Raw genomic sequence first — 16,211 nt, 5'->3', positions numbered from 1 at the left:
AGCCAGTCAGATGACTGGTACTCACGTCATCCTCTGAGAATGTCTTTGAACCTCCACGTTGTATTTACATGGAGTGAGGTCCAAAGCCACTGGCTCTGCAGAGGCATATGGGACCTCTTGTCACCTGAGCACTTCTGCCTAATACTGATCCATATATAAAGGAGCAGCATATGACGGGCTCCAACTCACAGAGGACAGCAGGTGAACAGCAGCTAGGTAAGGTGCAGGTGATACAATTCGTTAATTCTGCAGCAGCTCAAGGCATTTTCCGGGGAGTGTTGTGTAGAAGTTAGAGCAGAAGTTTGTGAGCCAGGACTCATGGGTTCTATTCCCACCTCTTGAAATGTTACCTAGTGCTTAGGGACACTGGGAGTCATGTTTTCTGGGTTCCATTTCTGCATCGGAGGGGATATGGTTTAGTGGTTAGAGCAGGGAACTGGAAGGACTCCTGAATTCTAGACCCAACTCTTTCACTGACACACTCTATCTAGGTCACATCTCTATGAGCCCTAGTTTCACCAGCTATAAAATGGGATAACAATGCCGACCTACTGTGTGCTACAGTGGCCTGTGATGCTGGATTACTTAGATTGCAAAGCTCTTTGAAAGCCTTGGATAAAAGATGCTTTAGTCAGGTATAGTGCTCTTGTATGGATTTCCACAAGGGCCTAAACCTGTGAGGTGTGCGGGTGGTCTCACGTTAGAGCACCCTAAGGAGTTTGGAAATGAACCTCTATCAGGGCTTTAGAGTTTTCCATGACGTCAGTGGACGGATCTGTTAAAATGGTTTTCCCTGAGGTTGTTCCCAGACACCCAAAGCTGCCTTCTGAGTTATTGTCTTGAACACAGTGCCCAGGGCAGAGCTGAGCTCTCTGATCGTTTGGAAAAACTAATTTCAAACCAACGGTGATATTGACACAAAGAGGTGATTACCATGCACGAGTGCAAACTGAGGTCACCTGTGCTCTTGTCACAAGGACCACTGAACTTGGGTTATTATTTATTTATGTGTATTATGATAGTGCCTAGGGAGCCCTAGTCATGGACCAGGAATCATTGCTTATGTGCATCATTTGCTCCCACTCAGAGGCAGTTTATCTTGCTGACCAAGGGGGCCAGTTTTTGATAGCCTTACTCACACTGAGACTACCCTACACCTTGAGCGATCCCACTGAAATAAAATCAATGAAGTGGTCAGGTGCTACTCAATGGGAGGGTATCAGAATCTGGTCTCTTTGGCTATATTTTACATTCACTATCTGGATTTTGTGCCATCCAGCTGCAATTTAAATCACCACCTGAAATGTGTTTGAATCTAAAGAGAGTCACTGCAAAAAGCAGAAATCCAGAAAGAAGATCCAGGCATTGGAAAATGAACCTGGCCCCACCCGTGAACCGATAAAGTGAAGGCAAAGCCTGGGTCGTGGCAGGAACTCCACTAACTGCTTTCTGGTTGGTTTCTCTCCGCAGAGTCCCCGCCCAGTGACCAGACAGACCATGCCTCACAAAGCTGCACTTCTGGCTTTGCTCCTGGCCACCTTCTCAGGTTGGTGGTCTTCTCTATAACAATGTGCAGGGACTCAGTTCCTGGCTCTAGACATGAAAGGTGAAAGGTCTCCCTGCCCTGCTGGAGATTCAGCCGCGCAGCAGAGGTCCCTGGCTGCTTACAAGAGGATGCAGCTTAGCAAGATAGTATTTTGGAACAGGAGAGGACAAGTCCATTGACCCATCTTGCCCCAAACGAGAAAGGTGTTGCAGTAAGATGGCCCAGTCACAGGTCCCCAATGTGTTGCTCCTTTGATGTTCTCGCTGTACCCCAAGGCAGGGTAGCTCTGACCCTGTCACGGGAGTCTCAGGCGGTGTTCCTTTGACTCTGCCGCTGGACCCAACATGTGTCACTGGCCTCCACTTCTGTTGTGTCATGTGAGTCAGTCCCCCGACGAATCCTTCTGGTTATGCTGGGCCTGGCACCCAGAACTCCCACTGAAGTTAATGGGGGCTGCAGCTCTGGAAATCAGGGCCTTTATTACTTTGGGGAGGGGGCGCCCCTGGGACTTGTCAGTGTAGAGAAGACTCCTGACCATCCCAGGGATAAAATGTTGTCTCAAGGATTACAGACTGTGAGCTCCATCAGTTTAAGAGCAGCTCCCAACACTAGGTCTTCCCTTCACAGAGCTCCTCCATGCCACCTCCCTGCTACCAAGCTCATGGTTTGCCACCAAGGCTCTCCCGAGGTCATTCTGTTAAATACTCTTGTTCCACCCATGCAGCTTCTCAGGCTGAACAGGCGAGGAATGGGTTCTGGGATTACCTCAGCCAGCTCACTCACGACAAGGACAGCATGGCACATACCCAGAGCATGAAGCTGGACCAAGAGATCAAGTGAGTACCTCATTCTCTGGGGTTAAAGAATTAGTAGGTAGTACCCTGAAGCCCCTTGCCCTGTCAGAGACCCAAGCACATCTGGCTCCTGCACTATGCCTTCCAGTTGCTTCCAGGCTGATTGGCTTATTGATTGATTTTTAGAGAGGTATAGTGTCCCTAAAACCTTCACATATATATAGGCATTTTGGCATTTCCAAAAACAAATAACAGATGTCGTCAGTTGACTCAATACTATCCATGCTCCTTATGTGGCTGGAGATCTCCCAGCTGGCCCTACCCAATAATGACTGAAATAAAACAAAGAAAAGCTCAGTGGAAACCAAAAAGTGAATCCTGCAGCTCGGCGAACATGAGCTCTGGCCCAGCAGCCAAGACCGGGAGAGAGGACGGCAGGCAAGGGCTCTCTGCTGCGACAGGGCAGCGAGACTGGCGTGGCTTGTAATATTGGTTAGCCCAGCAACACCGCAGGCAAGTGCTATGCAAACAGCTCTCTGAGGGCTCTCTCCCTGTACTCCTCTATTGCAGTTGTGATACCCCAATTCAGCTCTGCCAGTGCCCCTTATTCCTGACCTGCGTCCCCTCCCTGCTGTTCACTCATAACCCTTACCCCAGCTCTGCCAATGCGCCTCTTTCCTAATCTATCGCACTACCTGCTTGCCTCTCCTGAGCTTAGACTCATGACGAATTCTGCCATGCAGTTTTTGTTCTATGGGCGAAGTCCACAAGGGACTAATCTAAGATGAGACCCACCAGACTCATCTTCACTTATGACGCAAGGGTGAAAAGTTAGTGCTTTATATATCCTTGAGAGCCCCCTTTCTTAATGCAGCACTCAACTGTACAGCCATTATTTCTAGTAAAGTGACAAAAGTGTTAGGACGAGGAAGCAGAGCTCAGGCAGTTAAGTGTGCGTCTGTTGCTTCTTACAGAAAAGTGAAAGAAAGTATCCAAGAAGGAGTCAACCACATGGGAAATCTCCTTGAGAAACTGGCCCCACTTAACAGAGGACTTCAGCCACGGTTCTACCAAGACTCCGACAGCCTGCGAAGGCTCATCAGGAAGGAGCTGGAAGGCCTGAGGGTGAAACTGTCTCCTTATGTGGATGAGGTGCACCAGAAAATCAGCAAGAACCTGGAAGCACTTCGCTTCCAGCTGACCCCATTCACTGAAGAGCTCCTGGACCAGGTCTTGCTGAAATCTAGGGAGCTCCAGCAGCACCTCACCCCAACTCGAGACATGAAGGCCCAGTTCCTGGAAGGCGTATATGAAGTTCAGAGGTTTGTGGCTCAGTATGCCAATAAAATAGCCTTTCATATTGACCAAGTGAAGGAGGTCTTCCATCCGTATGCTGCCAGACTGGTGACTGAGATCCACCGCAACATGGAAGAGCTCCATAGAAACGTCACCCCACACACCAAAGTCAGCCCAGAGAAATTCAATCAGTACATCCAGGAGCTCTCTGAGAAGCTGACCCAGAATGCCAGGGATCTCCACCAGAAGATCCAGAGGAATCTGAACCACCTTAAGGAGCAGCTGCGCCTTTACCCCAGTGGCCTCAGGGAGCACATTGCTGGCACTACTGTAGACCCTAACTGGGCTGTGGACCCCTACATGGAGGGCCTGGCTCAAGAAGTGCAGCAGAGAATCGAGGAGTTCAGAAGGGACACGTTCCTCCAGATAGATGACTTCACCAGGACCATTGACCGGGAGACAGAAGAAATTAAGTTCAAACTGTCTCCACTGTCCTCATACTCAGAGGAGTTTCAGGACAGCTCTGCACCTCTGGAGGATTTACATGTCCGGCTTGACTCTCTGTGGAAGGATATTTCCCAGAGTTTAAATGAGAAAAGCAGCGATTTACAATGAAATCCTGTACCTGTGTATAGAGAGGGGTGTGCGTGAGTGTGTGTGTGTGCTCGTGTGCATGCTTAAACCATGCCAGTGGGAAAGAAAAACTGTCAAGAAGTCATGTCGTACTCTACTGCACTGTTGGCTAAGGACACCTGTGGCCATGACTTGGACAACTATAACAATAACATGCCATCAACATGGCTCCTCGTGCCACATAAGTACAGCTCTGTCCAGTTGCAGTGCTAGTCCAGAGTTCTCAAATCAGATGGGAGTTCAGCCAGCCCCTCCATCATTGCCCAGCAGTCCCCTGCGGCTGAAAAAACACTGCAACCTGCTCTCTCTTAGAAAGATAAAGCCACAAAGTCACCTTCTGTCAGAAGGATACAATTCTGTGACTCCTTATCAAATCATTTGGCAGGTTTCAGAGTATCAGCCGTGTTAGTTTGTATCCGCAAAAAGAAAAGGAGTACTAGTGGCATCTTAGAGACTAACCAATTTATTTGAGCATAAGCTTTTGTGAGCATGAAAGCTTATGCTCAAATAAATTGGTTAGTTTCTAAGGTGCCACAAGTCCTCCTTTTCCTTTTATCGAATCATGCAATTTTACTAAAATAATTCCACAAACCATCTTTGCTGCGGTCTTTTGAAAGCCAAATGGTCAGAGTGCTTATCTCAGCAGCAGGAAAGAGGGAATAAGTACCACACCTGTAATTACCTAAAGCAGTGATTCTCAAAATTCATTGCACCATGACCCCCCTTCTGACAACAAAAATTACTATACAACCCCAGGAGGGGGGACTGAAGCCTAAGCCCACCCCAGCCCTGCCGCCCCTCGGGCTAGGGGAGGGAGGCAAAGCTGAAGCCCAAGGACTTATGACCTGGGCAGGAGGCATGTAACCGTAGCCCCTCGGGCTTTGGCCCTGGGTGGTGGGGCTCGGGCTTGGGCTTCAGCACCGGGTGGTGGGGCTAGGGCTTTGGCTTTGGCTCGGCCCTAGGCCTCAGCAAGTCTAAAAACAGCTTTGGCCCCAACCCACAATTTGAGAACCTCTGACCTATAGCATACACTATATATGTATATATGTATATAAATATACATTTAGATATATGGCCCAGTTTTATAAACCTTACTCACATTGACTTCAGTGAGACTACTCAGGTGAGTAAGTACTAGTCAGTGGGAGTAAAAGGTCCAGAATCTGGTCCATACTGTATATCTTTGGATTAATACAGAGTTGAAATGTTGAATTATTTTTAAACTCTTGAAGCTGGACTTCTAGACTTTAACAATCTCCAGTGTGTTACTAGAGTGAATAGTACAAGCTGCTAGTGTACTGCACCCTATGTAGGTTACTCCGCAGTGTTAACCCTTTCCTTGCACATTCTGTGTATATATAAAATATGCCCCTCTATAGTCACAGCATTTTTTATGGAACAGTTGATGGGAAACATGCAGGTGTTTGGATGTTGTAAGTCACGGCCACAACAGTACTGAGAGGCCATTTGCTATATCAGTTTTATAGTTTCTTCCCCTGCAATTTAAATGACTGTCAAATCTGCTTCAATAAAGTTACGTTAGATTTCTTTGGAGTTGGTTTTTCCTTTTTTTTCTGTTGAAATTGTAAAATGAATACATTATCACAACGTGTAGACTTTTAAAGGCTATGTAGGAGTCACATTGTTTTGTCTCTCTCTACTACTTTGTGCTCAGATATCTGGGCTTCAAAACCCAGCTCAGCATCTGGGCACTTGGTATAACACAAGAACATAAGAATGGCCATACTGGTCCATCTAGCCCAGTCTCCTGTATTCTGGCACTGGCCAGGGCCAGATGCTTCAGATGGAATGAACAGAACAGGGCAATTTACTGAGTGAGCCATCCCCAGTTGTCCAGACCCAGGTTCTGGCATCAAAGGCTTATGGACACCTGGAACATGGGGTTGTGTCCCTGACCATTTTGGCTAATGGCCATTGATGGAGCTATTCTCCATGAATTTATCTCATTCTTTTTTGAATCCAGTTATACATTTGGTCTTCACAATATCTCCCGGCAATGAGTCCTGTAGGTTTACTGTGAGTTGTGTGAAGCAATTCCTCATGTTTGTTTTAAACCTACTGCCTATTAATTTAATTGGGTGAGTCCTGGTTCCAGTGTTATGAGAAAATAACACTTCCTTATTCACTTTCTTCACACCACTCATGATTTTATAGACCTCTATCATATCGCCCCTTAGTTGTCTCATTTCTAAGATGAACAGACCTAGTCTTTTTAATCTCTCCTTATATGGAAGCTGTTCCATACACCTAAGCATTTTTGTTGGCCATTGCTGTACTTTTTCTGATTCAGATTTTCTGATTCAACTTTTTTGAGATGGGGGCTGCATGCAGTATTCAAAATGTGGCTATACTAGGAATTTATATAGTGGTATTGTGATATTTTCTGTCTTACTAGCTATCCCTTTCCTAGTGGTTGCTAGCATTCTGTTCGCTTTTTTGACTGCTGGAGCACATTGAGCGGATGTTTTCAGAGAACTATCCAGAGTGACTCCAAGATCTCTTTCTCGAGTGGTAACCACTAATTTAGGCCCCCATCAGCTTTCTAGGGATCATGTTTTCCAGTGTGCCCTGCTTTGCCTTTATCAACATTGATTTTCCTCCGCCATTGTGTTGCCCTGTGATCCGGGTTTGCGAGACCCCTTGGCAGTCAGCTTTGGACTTAACTACCTTGAATGATTTTGCATCATCTGCAAACTCTGCCACCTCCCTGCGCACCCCTCTTCCCAGATCATTCACGTGCATCGGTTGGTGACGTGTGCGCTCCCCCACCCTCCTGCCATCCCCGGTGCCAGGCGGAGGCCTTCGCCCGACCCTGAAGCCTGTGTAGGAGTAGCCCTGCGTCACGTGGCCTCGCCGAGGCGTTCCTCCCTCCCCACGAGGCCCGCGGAGCACGCGCCCCCCCTAAAAGGGGGGCGGGGCCCGCCAAGGAAGTTCCGGGTCAGAGGGCGGCAAGGAGGCGGAAGCGGAAGCGGAAGCGGAGGGGCGCGGCGCGGCGCGGCGCAGCATGTCGGCGATCGGGGAGCTGGAGCCCGTGCGGGGCGGCCCCTTGTTCCGGCCCCTCAGCGCCGAGGACGAGGAGCAGCAGCCGGACGAGATCGAGTCCCTCTGCCTGAGCTGCTACCGCAACGTGAGGCCGGGGAGGGGCCGCCCCGGGGCTCGCCCCGCGCGGGGGCCGGGGGCCGGGCTGGGAGCGGGGTACGGGAGTCCCGCGGCTCCCCTGCCCGGGCGTGAGGGGGGCACCCGCCCCGCCCCGCCCCGCCCCGGTGGGTCCATGTTCCCTTGGCTTTGCTCTTCCAGGGGGTGACCCGGCTGCTGCTCACCAAGATCCCCTTCTTCAGAGAGATCATCGTCAGCTCCTTTACCTGCGGCAGCTGTGCTTGGTCCAACACCGAGATCCAGCCGGCGGGGCGGATCCAGGAGCAGGGGGTGCGCTACACCCTCGCTGTTACTGCGCGGCAGGTGAGCCAGGCCCCCCCCTCCCCGTGTCGGCCTCTCCGGGCGGGAGGAGGGGGCAGGTCCCGACCTGGTGGTGCGGAGAGCCTTAGCCTTCTGAGGTGGCCTAGTTGCCACCTGCCGCTCGCTGGCCTTGTCTGGATCGGTCAAAACGTAATTGCTGAAAACCAGCAAAGCTGTCAAAAGCCTCCGCTTGGGGGGATACCAATGGCCTGACTTTAAGCGTTCAGCGCTGGTGATATAATAGGAAGCCCCTGAGTATCTTGTTGATAGTGGAGACTGAATCTGGGGCCTCGTGCTATGAAAGCCTGAACACCTACTTCCTGAGCTAGTAGACCCACTTCTCCTAGTCAAGGTTGTAGCAGGTTCATCAACCTGTGTATTGCCCAGCCACTGAAGGGGGAAGGAGTGCCCCACTGAATAAGCACAGGGTACACTTCCACTGCCTGTTGAAATTTAGTGGCTGATCCTGGGCTGTCTGCATCTCTGAAGACCATGCTTGTGCCTGTGCATCCTGACTGAAACTATAGGGCGAGTTGAAAGGGGTGGAATGTAGGTAAGCAGGTTCTAACCAGGACCCTAGGACTGTCACTACTTGTGGATAAAGCACAGCTGTCCTCAGAGTACAATATGGCAGCAATTCTGCTTGTCTGACTACTATAAAGTAACTAATATTTAATGAGGCACTATCAGCTGCTCGTTAATGGGATGCTGAGTCTCTGGGAAGTACTTTGGTGTAAGATGTCCACACAGCATGCTAAAACAGGCTGTTCTGTGGAGATGTTGTGGACATTTGAAGAAGGGAGAGCCAGTCAGTGGATCAGTGTTTTCCCTGATGCGTGGCATCAATCTTCAGAAAAGATTGTTTTTGTCAGGTTCATTGATGCTTTGATGTATCTGCACTTACAAGGTGGGCAGAGGAGATGGGGGTGGCTTAAGGTGGCCACCATTGAAGTGTAACTTACACTTATGAACTTAAGTTGAATGGGCAAATAACTGGTGGGAGAGGCAGCCCAGGGAAACAGTGAGTGGAAACATTGGTTTCACTGGCTCTGTGTGCGAATGATCTTCTAGTGGGAGGATGCTACCACTGTGTTCCCAATGTGCTTCTCAGGGTTGAATTCATTCTTACTTGCTTAGCATGTGTAGGGTTCCTGGCCTGTTGTAGCTTTGTTTTTAATCTTTCCTATACATTGTTCTGTCCAGGATATGAATAGGGAAGTGGTGAAGACAGATTGTGCCACGGCTAGAATCCCAGAGCTAGACTTTGAAATTCCTGCTTTTTCTCAGAAAGGAGGTAGGTATGTAATCTGAGCTCGTTTGTGGCTTGGGGTGGCTGGTAGCAATTTAGCAGAGGTGTTGGTACAGCAACAACTTTTGGCTACTGGAATAGACTGCTACCCTGTATCTGAGTATGACCTAGCCTAGACCAGGGTTTGGATCTTGGGGCATAAACTGATTCACACCAGTACGGCTTTACTGAGATGACTGACTGGATGATGGATGGAGGTGGGTAGAGCTAGGCTCTGTGGTATTACTGTCTTGTACTCTGGACCCCAATTTATCCTGCTGCTAGTCAGTGTCTAGCATGGAAAGCTAGCTCCCCCAAATCCTGCAGTGTCTTGGAGACGGTGTCACAGCCTAGCCCTGAGGCGCCTCTTCCTTCATGAATGCTTCTCATGTTGGCAGCAGCAGCTTCTTCTGTTGGAGGTCTGGGCTTCTGTCCACTGACATGTGCATGGTGAATCTGCAGCTGGATAGTGCTGCCTGAGTAGGGAAGAGACTAGAAATACCAGGCCAAAAAGCAGGAGCTCTTAAGAGTTCTTGTTTTCCCATCTGTGGGAATAAATAGTTCTAGGAAGGATTGCTGGGCTAGGGATGATAAATTTAGAAGATTAACAACATTGCTCTAGTGTACTTAATATTGTAATTAGGTCTGCTTTCTCCCTCTATCAAGCTCTTACCACAATCGAGGGAATAATTGACAGAGCTGTCGCTGGCCTGGAGCAGGATCAGCCAGTCCGCAGGGTAAGGTGCTTTAAGAAGGTAATATCAAAACAGATGTCCGCTTACGGATTACACTTGTCTACAAATTCTGTAACTATCACAGTTACACATCCCCTACTAGATGACGAGCTGAGAACGCTTCTTGGCTTGGCATTGTGTGCCTGTGACAGGCCTATCTGAAGGTCTAGGCTGGTACCAAAGATCCGATCTGATCTTGAGTATCTCTCCTTTCACAGGCAGCAGACAAAGGTGTGGCAGGAAAAATAGATGAGTTTATTGGCAAACTCAAGCAGCTGAAGGAAGTGGATTCTTCTTTCACCTTTGTAAGTATTAGCAGGAGGGTGGGGAAATGCATCTGCCCCTCTCTTTGGGGGCAAAACAAGGAGGATTCCTGAAGACTTTTCTTATACTTCCCTCCGTCAGATCATAGACGACCCCTCAGGTAATAGCTTTGTGGAGAATCCTCGTGCGCCGCAGAAAGATGATGCTCTTGTGGTTACTCATTACAGGAGGACTGCCCAGCAGGATGCTATGCTTGGCTTGGAGGTATTATGTCTGGGTGGGGAAGGTGTCTTAAAGTCAGAAGTGAGGGGAGGCCTGGCAGGTGTTAGTTCTTCCCTCATTCCTACCCTCCGTGGCCTATGTTCAGGTGCTAGACTTCCATAATGGAAAGGAAAATGCCCCCTTCAGATCCTAATCTGTGTCCTCCTTTATATGCCAGAGGGGATGCTGCTGAGTAGCAGAGGCATTCTTCTCTTCCACCCTGTCCCAAAGAGTCTGTTCAGAGATCCATGAATGGGAAGATGTATCAGGTATAATTATCTGAGCCTCTGAGTTGGCATACTGATATTGGCCTCTATGCTGTTTCAGACAGAGGAGACTGATGAGAACCCAGCTGACTCTGTGGAGGATCTGAGGAATGAAGTGAGTAATGTTCCTGGTTGGCCACCTGGAGCTCTCTAACTGGATTGCAGCTGTGTCCTGATTGCTCTGAGGAACATATGGTAGTGGGCGCACACATAGGGATACCGATACCTAAACTGCCCCATTTGCTGGACTAATTTTTTCCAAGCTACAGTGATCAGGGCCATAAGTATTGAGATGGAAGCTAAATTCATGTATTGCTCCCGGTTACAGTAGTCTTTTTGGTATCTGTCTTTAGACAAGTAAGTGCCCATAGTGCAACAGATCAGACCCTTCAGCGTGTTCTTGTATTGTAGGTGTTGCAGTTCAACACAAACTGTCCTGAATGTAATGCCCCAGCCAACACTAACATGAAGCTAGTGCGTATCCTTCTGATGGGACGGTGTGACAGTACAAGTTGACCTTTTCCTGCTGTGCCGAGAGGGGGTGGTCAGTATTGTGCACAGGCCTGGTGCTTTATGGCTCTGTATTCTGCCAGAGAGAGGCTTAAATGTCTGACCCAGGATAGCAAAGCCTTTGACTCTGGAGACCTATCTGAGAGCTACTTATGGCTTGGAAACAAGCTCATGTTTGAATCTCAATGGATGATCCCATTAAATAGGAACAAAAGGCTGGAAACCTATTGGTGCCTGTGAACAGGACTCTCTGAATTGGTGCTCAGCACCTGCGTTGGCACTGACATGCTAATCTCCTTTGACTGCTCTTCTGAACAAAGTTGCATCCTGTCGTCGGGAAGTAGCTTAGTCCTGTGTAAGGAAGACAGAAGTTCTTTGTCTTGGAGGTTTCTTATTTCAGGCAAACTTCCCTAACGGTCTGTCCCAGAAATTCCACACTTCAAGGAAGTGGTCATCATGGCTACAAACTGCGAGGCCTGTGGACACAGGACGAATGAGGTGAGCTGCAAACCTGACCATGTCTTCAGAACATGCCAGCCTTCTCCTGTGCTCTCCAAAGGGATGGACTTTTCTGTCTGTCCCCTGCCTGCACCCCACTCCTGATCATAATTTGGCTTCCTGGATTACATATTGGACAGAGGAGACTGGAGGAGATGGGGGTTTGTTAAATGTCTTTTAACATTTAACATACCCTCGGGTGGGTAGGACCACAGCAGCTGAGTGGCTAGCATTGGAACAAATACCTGCAGCTGTAACATGTTAATCCACTAAGTAGCTGACTTGGATGACTAACTCTTCTATCCCCCAAAATCTGTCCTAAACCTAAGGTTGAGGTACTGACCCTAAATGACCCTAGATCTGGCTGGCCCAGTGCAGAGTCTTAGATGCAAGACATACACACCAACTCTTAAAGCACACTGTAGTGGCAAGAGGATTAAAGTATTCTGAATGCTTTGTCACTTGTAAACTAACTCTAACAGATTGTTTCTAGGTTAAATCTGGAGGAGCAATAGAACCGCTGGGTACCAGGATCACCCTTCATGTTACAGACCCTTCAGACATGACAAGAGATATACTAAAGGTAATCTCTTCCTTCAGATACCTGATAATCTTTAAATGTGTGTGTGGCTACTTCTTGGGACCTCTTCTCTCAATTTGGCCCTACTGATGAAGGAAGTGGGGTCTAGCTGGGGCTTCTGGGATTTATTCCCAGCTCACCATAGACTTTCTGTGGTCTTGGCTCTTCACCTCTGAATCCCTCAGATGGAAGCTGCTCTCTAGCACATCACCCTTTTGGATGACCTGGAAATAAGCATACCATGTGTCTCTCTGCAGTCAGAGACATGTAGCGTGGAGATTCCAGAGCTGGAGTTCGAGCTTGGCATGGGAGCGCTGGGGGGGAAATTCACCACTCTGGAGGGGCTGCTGAAAGATATCCGAGATCTGGTGAGTGGTGTATATTAAGCTCCTGTTTAGCTGAGGTTTGTACCTGTAGCTGCATTTGGGATGCATAGGACTCCTCCCCACCCCCCCGCCAATGAACTGACTCTAAATGCTGAGAACCTGTAGCTTCCTGTAGACTTGGGTATGTAGCGCAAGCGTGCAGCACCACTGAACAGTCATTCATGTTATGCTGCAGCCTTCACTCGCCCTGCCTGGAGAGGGGGGAGCACGTCAGCCACAGTGGCTTTCATGCTCTTCTGGGGAGAGGTGGGTTGTCCTTCAGAATTCCTCTTCCTCCCTCCCCTTCTTCATTTTGCACAGTAACTGTTCTTGTAGACCCTGCTCCCCTGAGCTAGTCAGTGCATCTATCAGAGGGTTACTTGGGAGCAGCATCAATCACTCCCTCCTTAGACTCCGGATGTGTTGCCATCCCAGCCTCTCTCGATCTGAACAACTGAGGGTAGCTCTGATATGTGGCATAGCTTAATGCCTGCTCTGTTCTGGCGCACTGATGCCCACAGGAAGGCAGGCTGTAGAAGCGGGTTTCTGAGGTCATAGTAGATGGAACGGACACTGTCCCTCTGCCTTCAGAACCTGATCTAGGAGCTAAAGAGATCTCAGCACATTGGTTCCAGCTCACTCTGTACAGGGCCTCTTCACTGTAGATGTTGATTCTTAAGATACCCCGCTGAGCTGAGCTGAGCTGAGGACTTCCCCTTGACTGATGTAAAGATAGGAACAAGCCCTTTGTGTCTAAAGGAAACAAGGTTTCAAAAGCCTCTTATGGGTTGCCTAGAGCAGCATGCTATCATAGCCGGCTGCCAACTCCTATTAACTAGTGACTTCCCAGGGCTCCCCGAATGTCCTGGGCCAGGCTGGGCGTCGCTCACATGCAGGTACCACGAAGTATTCTGCAATAGTAACTCAGTGTGGCAGAATGTGAAGGAGCCTGTTTTCTGTTGCAGATTGTGAAAAACCCCTTCACTCTGGGGGACAGCTCTACTCCAAGCAGAGTGGAGAAGCTTCAAGAGTTTGGCAGGAAGGTGCATCAGGTTAGTAGCTTTGGTGTCCTATTCGCACTGAACCTGGCAAATGACCTGGTCAGATGTGTTCTTTGGCAGCATTGCTGCAAGTCTGAAGTGTGTAACTTTGTGGAATCTCAGCAGGCATGTAAGTTTCCCCTCCTTACGCTGCCATCCTGTTCAGTTCCCGCCTTCCACCAATGTCCTGTGTAGCCATGCTATAAGCCTTCTGCAGGGAGGGGGCTTGTGGCTCCTGCTTCAGGACCACTGATGTTGCACCATATATCATTAGGCAGGGAGCATCCCCTAACACAACATGCTTACACCCAATGAAGGCAGTAATCCTGAAACTTTCCCTGACCTCAAACCATCACACAAACTAGACTAAAGATGTTTAATATCCCTCCTCTGGCCACCTAAGTGTTGGGCAGAGCTTTCCTGTCACTGAAATGAGACAAACCTGCCATGCTGCAACACAGTCCGGGCCAAAAGGGGCGAACTGTCCATGTACTTTAAGCTAATGCTCTGTGGCACCTCCGTGCCATAGGATCTCCAAATCTTGTACATATAACTATATACATCATGGACATAGATCACATCACTGGCTGTACTAGTATTCTGATAGTCAGTGTTCAGAAGAGTAATGTAATAGGGCTTTGGCTCTGTCTGCCAGCATTCAATGATTCAACTGATGGGGGTCAAGATGGAGCACTGCATGCTGGGAGATCAAGGCACAGCCATATTAGCCATATTATCCAGTGTGGACAGCTGTGAGAAGCTGCACTTCTGTTTGAAGATTACCATTGGCTTGTGTGTTTCCTGGATGATGGAGCTGGGACACAAACTCTTCATTTGTTACACCAGACTCCTCAACCTTCAAATGTTGCAACTGTTCACAATATGAACAGGGACTAGATAGCATGACAGCAGTGCTTTGCTGCTTCCTATGCCTGGAACTCTGTCCAGCTCTAAGCCTCCTCACCTGAAGCATGTCCTGTCTTGAGTGAATGCTGGTATACACAGGAAATGCTCTAGCTGTCTGTAGAGCACTGCACATTCTTAGAATGGTGTATAAAGTGTCTGTAGCTCCTGAGGTAGCATTCTCTGCAAGGTTGAGTGTGATGTTGACAACCTGCAAGATGCAGCAGGGACTTGGATTTTAGGTTTGATTGATCACTGCTCAAATAGAGCATGTGGGGTCCTGGCTGTTAATCTGTCTCTTCATTTCCTCAGATTATGGAGGGTCACATGGAGGCTCACTTCATTCTGGATGATCCTGCAGGGAACAGCTACCTTCAGGTAGAGTATTGAGCACTTATGATGAGACATCCCTTTAGGGTCTTCTGAATGCAGTAATCCACAGATGCACCCCCCACCCAATGCTATTCAAAACAACCAAGGAACCACTTTGGGGGTGTCCTGAGGTGGGAAGAGAATTGTTTTTTCACCTCCATGTACCTTAATGTTGGTCAGCTCCATTCCAGGAGGCAATCCCAGCGGTGGTGGTAGGAAAAAAGCAGATACATGGTTCTTCAGGGGCTGAGAGTTAAGAGCCTAAGGTCTCTTTCTCTGTTCTATTGACTTGTGGGAGCTTGGGCAAGTCACTTGATCTCTCTGCCTCACAGAATTCACTTCTAAAGGGGGCTGACCCTTGCCTTCCTAAAAGGGAGGGTAAGGCTCAACTATTATATGTAAAATGCTTTGTGATCCTTTGGCTGAAACTTGCTGGAGAAGTGCAGCGCATGTAAGTATGTGAGGCTCTGACCATACCAAAGCACAACTAACTTTCTTTCTTTCTCTCTCTCTCTGAACCAAAGAATGTCTATGCTCCAGAGGAAGATCCAGAGCTAAAAGTGGAGCACTACGAGCGCACGTTTGCACAGAATGAGGAGCTGGGCCTCAATGACATGAGAACTGAGGGCTATGAAACTGGGCTGACCTCTGAGCAGTAGCAGCACATGGAGGGACAGAAAAGCCAAACTCTTCTCACTAAGTTATTACTATTGTAATAGGGCTAAGGACCTGGCCTATCTTGCACTGGAAGCAAGCTTTTTGTGCTTAATTTACATGTGCTTAATTTACCTTTTTGGAAGTTGGCAGGTGGGCAGACCTTAAAGTCAAAAGTTGAGTGTTAATTACCTTATTTTGGAGGTTTATACTTGCATAAAGAAAAATGTAAAAAACCTGTGTGCTTGGGTTTCAGTTGTGTTCTTTGTCTTCCTGTGCATGCACTAACTGGGATCAGTAGAACCCCTCCTCCAGCAGCAGTTGGTGCTAGATCCTTGAGTAGCAGCTGGCTCTGCAGCTAGTGTCTCCAGACTGATAGTACACTTCTGTTTTTAAATGAAAACTACCCTCACCTTCTCTACACTGTGTTCCAATGTAAAGTATTAATTAACAAAGTGTTGCTTCTGCATAGTTCCATGCCCTATTTTTGTTTTTTTGTGCATGTCTTCAAGCTCACAGCTGAGAACTCCAGGTCCAGAGAAGCTTGGGTTTGAATCTTGGGAGGAAAAGCTAACAAAACAATTAGTGGTGGATCAACACAATCTCTGATTATGGCTAATACTTAACCAAGTGAGGGGTTTGGCAGTGTAGAGGCAGTTGAGTGTACTCTGAGCTGTGCTCAGAATAAAAAAGGAATAATTTGACAATAGATGGGTTTGTCTAACTTTCA

At 48.3% G+C, this 16,211-nt stretch overlaps 2 protein-coding genes across 3 annotated transcripts; both read left to right on the top strand.

Annotated features, from left to right (window-relative positions):
- Positions 1–93: 93 nt before the first annotated feature.
- Positions 94–5,823, top strand: APOA5 (apolipoprotein A5). The gene is made up of 4 exons (XM_048827372.2): positions 94–216; positions 1,471–1,546; positions 2,271–2,382; positions 3,315–5,823. The coding sequence occupies exons 2-4, from the start codon at positions 1,498–1,500 to the stop codon at positions 4,249–4,251; spliced, it is 1,098 nt and encodes a 365-aa protein (XP_048683329.2). The 5' UTR covers positions 94–216; positions 1,471–1,497; the 3' UTR covers positions 4,252–5,823.
- A 1,408-nt stretch (positions 5,824–7,231) lies between these two features.
- On the top strand, positions 7,232–15,736 carry ZPR1 (ZPR1 zinc finger). 2 transcript variants are annotated; one of them, XM_048827260.2, is made up of 14 exons: positions 7,232–7,417; positions 7,588–7,749; positions 8,950–9,044; positions 9,678–9,771; positions 9,987–10,073; positions 10,174–10,296; positions 10,621–10,674; positions 10,971–11,037; positions 11,497–11,567; positions 12,061–12,150; positions 12,405–12,515; positions 13,478–13,564; positions 14,768–14,833; positions 15,352–15,736. In XM_048827260.2, exons 1-14 carry the CDS (start codon positions 7,295–7,297, stop codon positions 15,484–15,486), a joined length of 1,365 nt encoding a protein of 454 aa, XP_048683217.2. In that variant the 5' UTR covers positions 7,232–7,294; the 3' UTR covers positions 15,487–15,736. The 2 variants fall into 2 exon arrangements, with proteins under 2 accessions (XP_048683217.2, XP_048683218.2); XM_048827261.2 differs by having other exon boundaries at positions 7,240–7,417; positions 8,950–9,040; positions 9,701–9,771; positions 15,352–15,734.
- The last annotated feature ends 475 nt before the right edge of the window (positions 15,737–16,211 follow it).

This window comes from Caretta caretta, chromosome 22, assembly GCF_965140235.1.
Source record: "Caretta caretta isolate rCarCar2 chromosome 22, rCarCar1.hap1, whole genome shotgun sequence".
Classification (NCBI taxonomy): domain Eukaryota; kingdom Metazoa; phylum Chordata; order Testudines; family Cheloniidae; genus Caretta; species Caretta caretta.
Note: the sequence above shows the minus strand (reverse complement) of the source record. Positions and strands in the feature narration are given on the sequence as shown.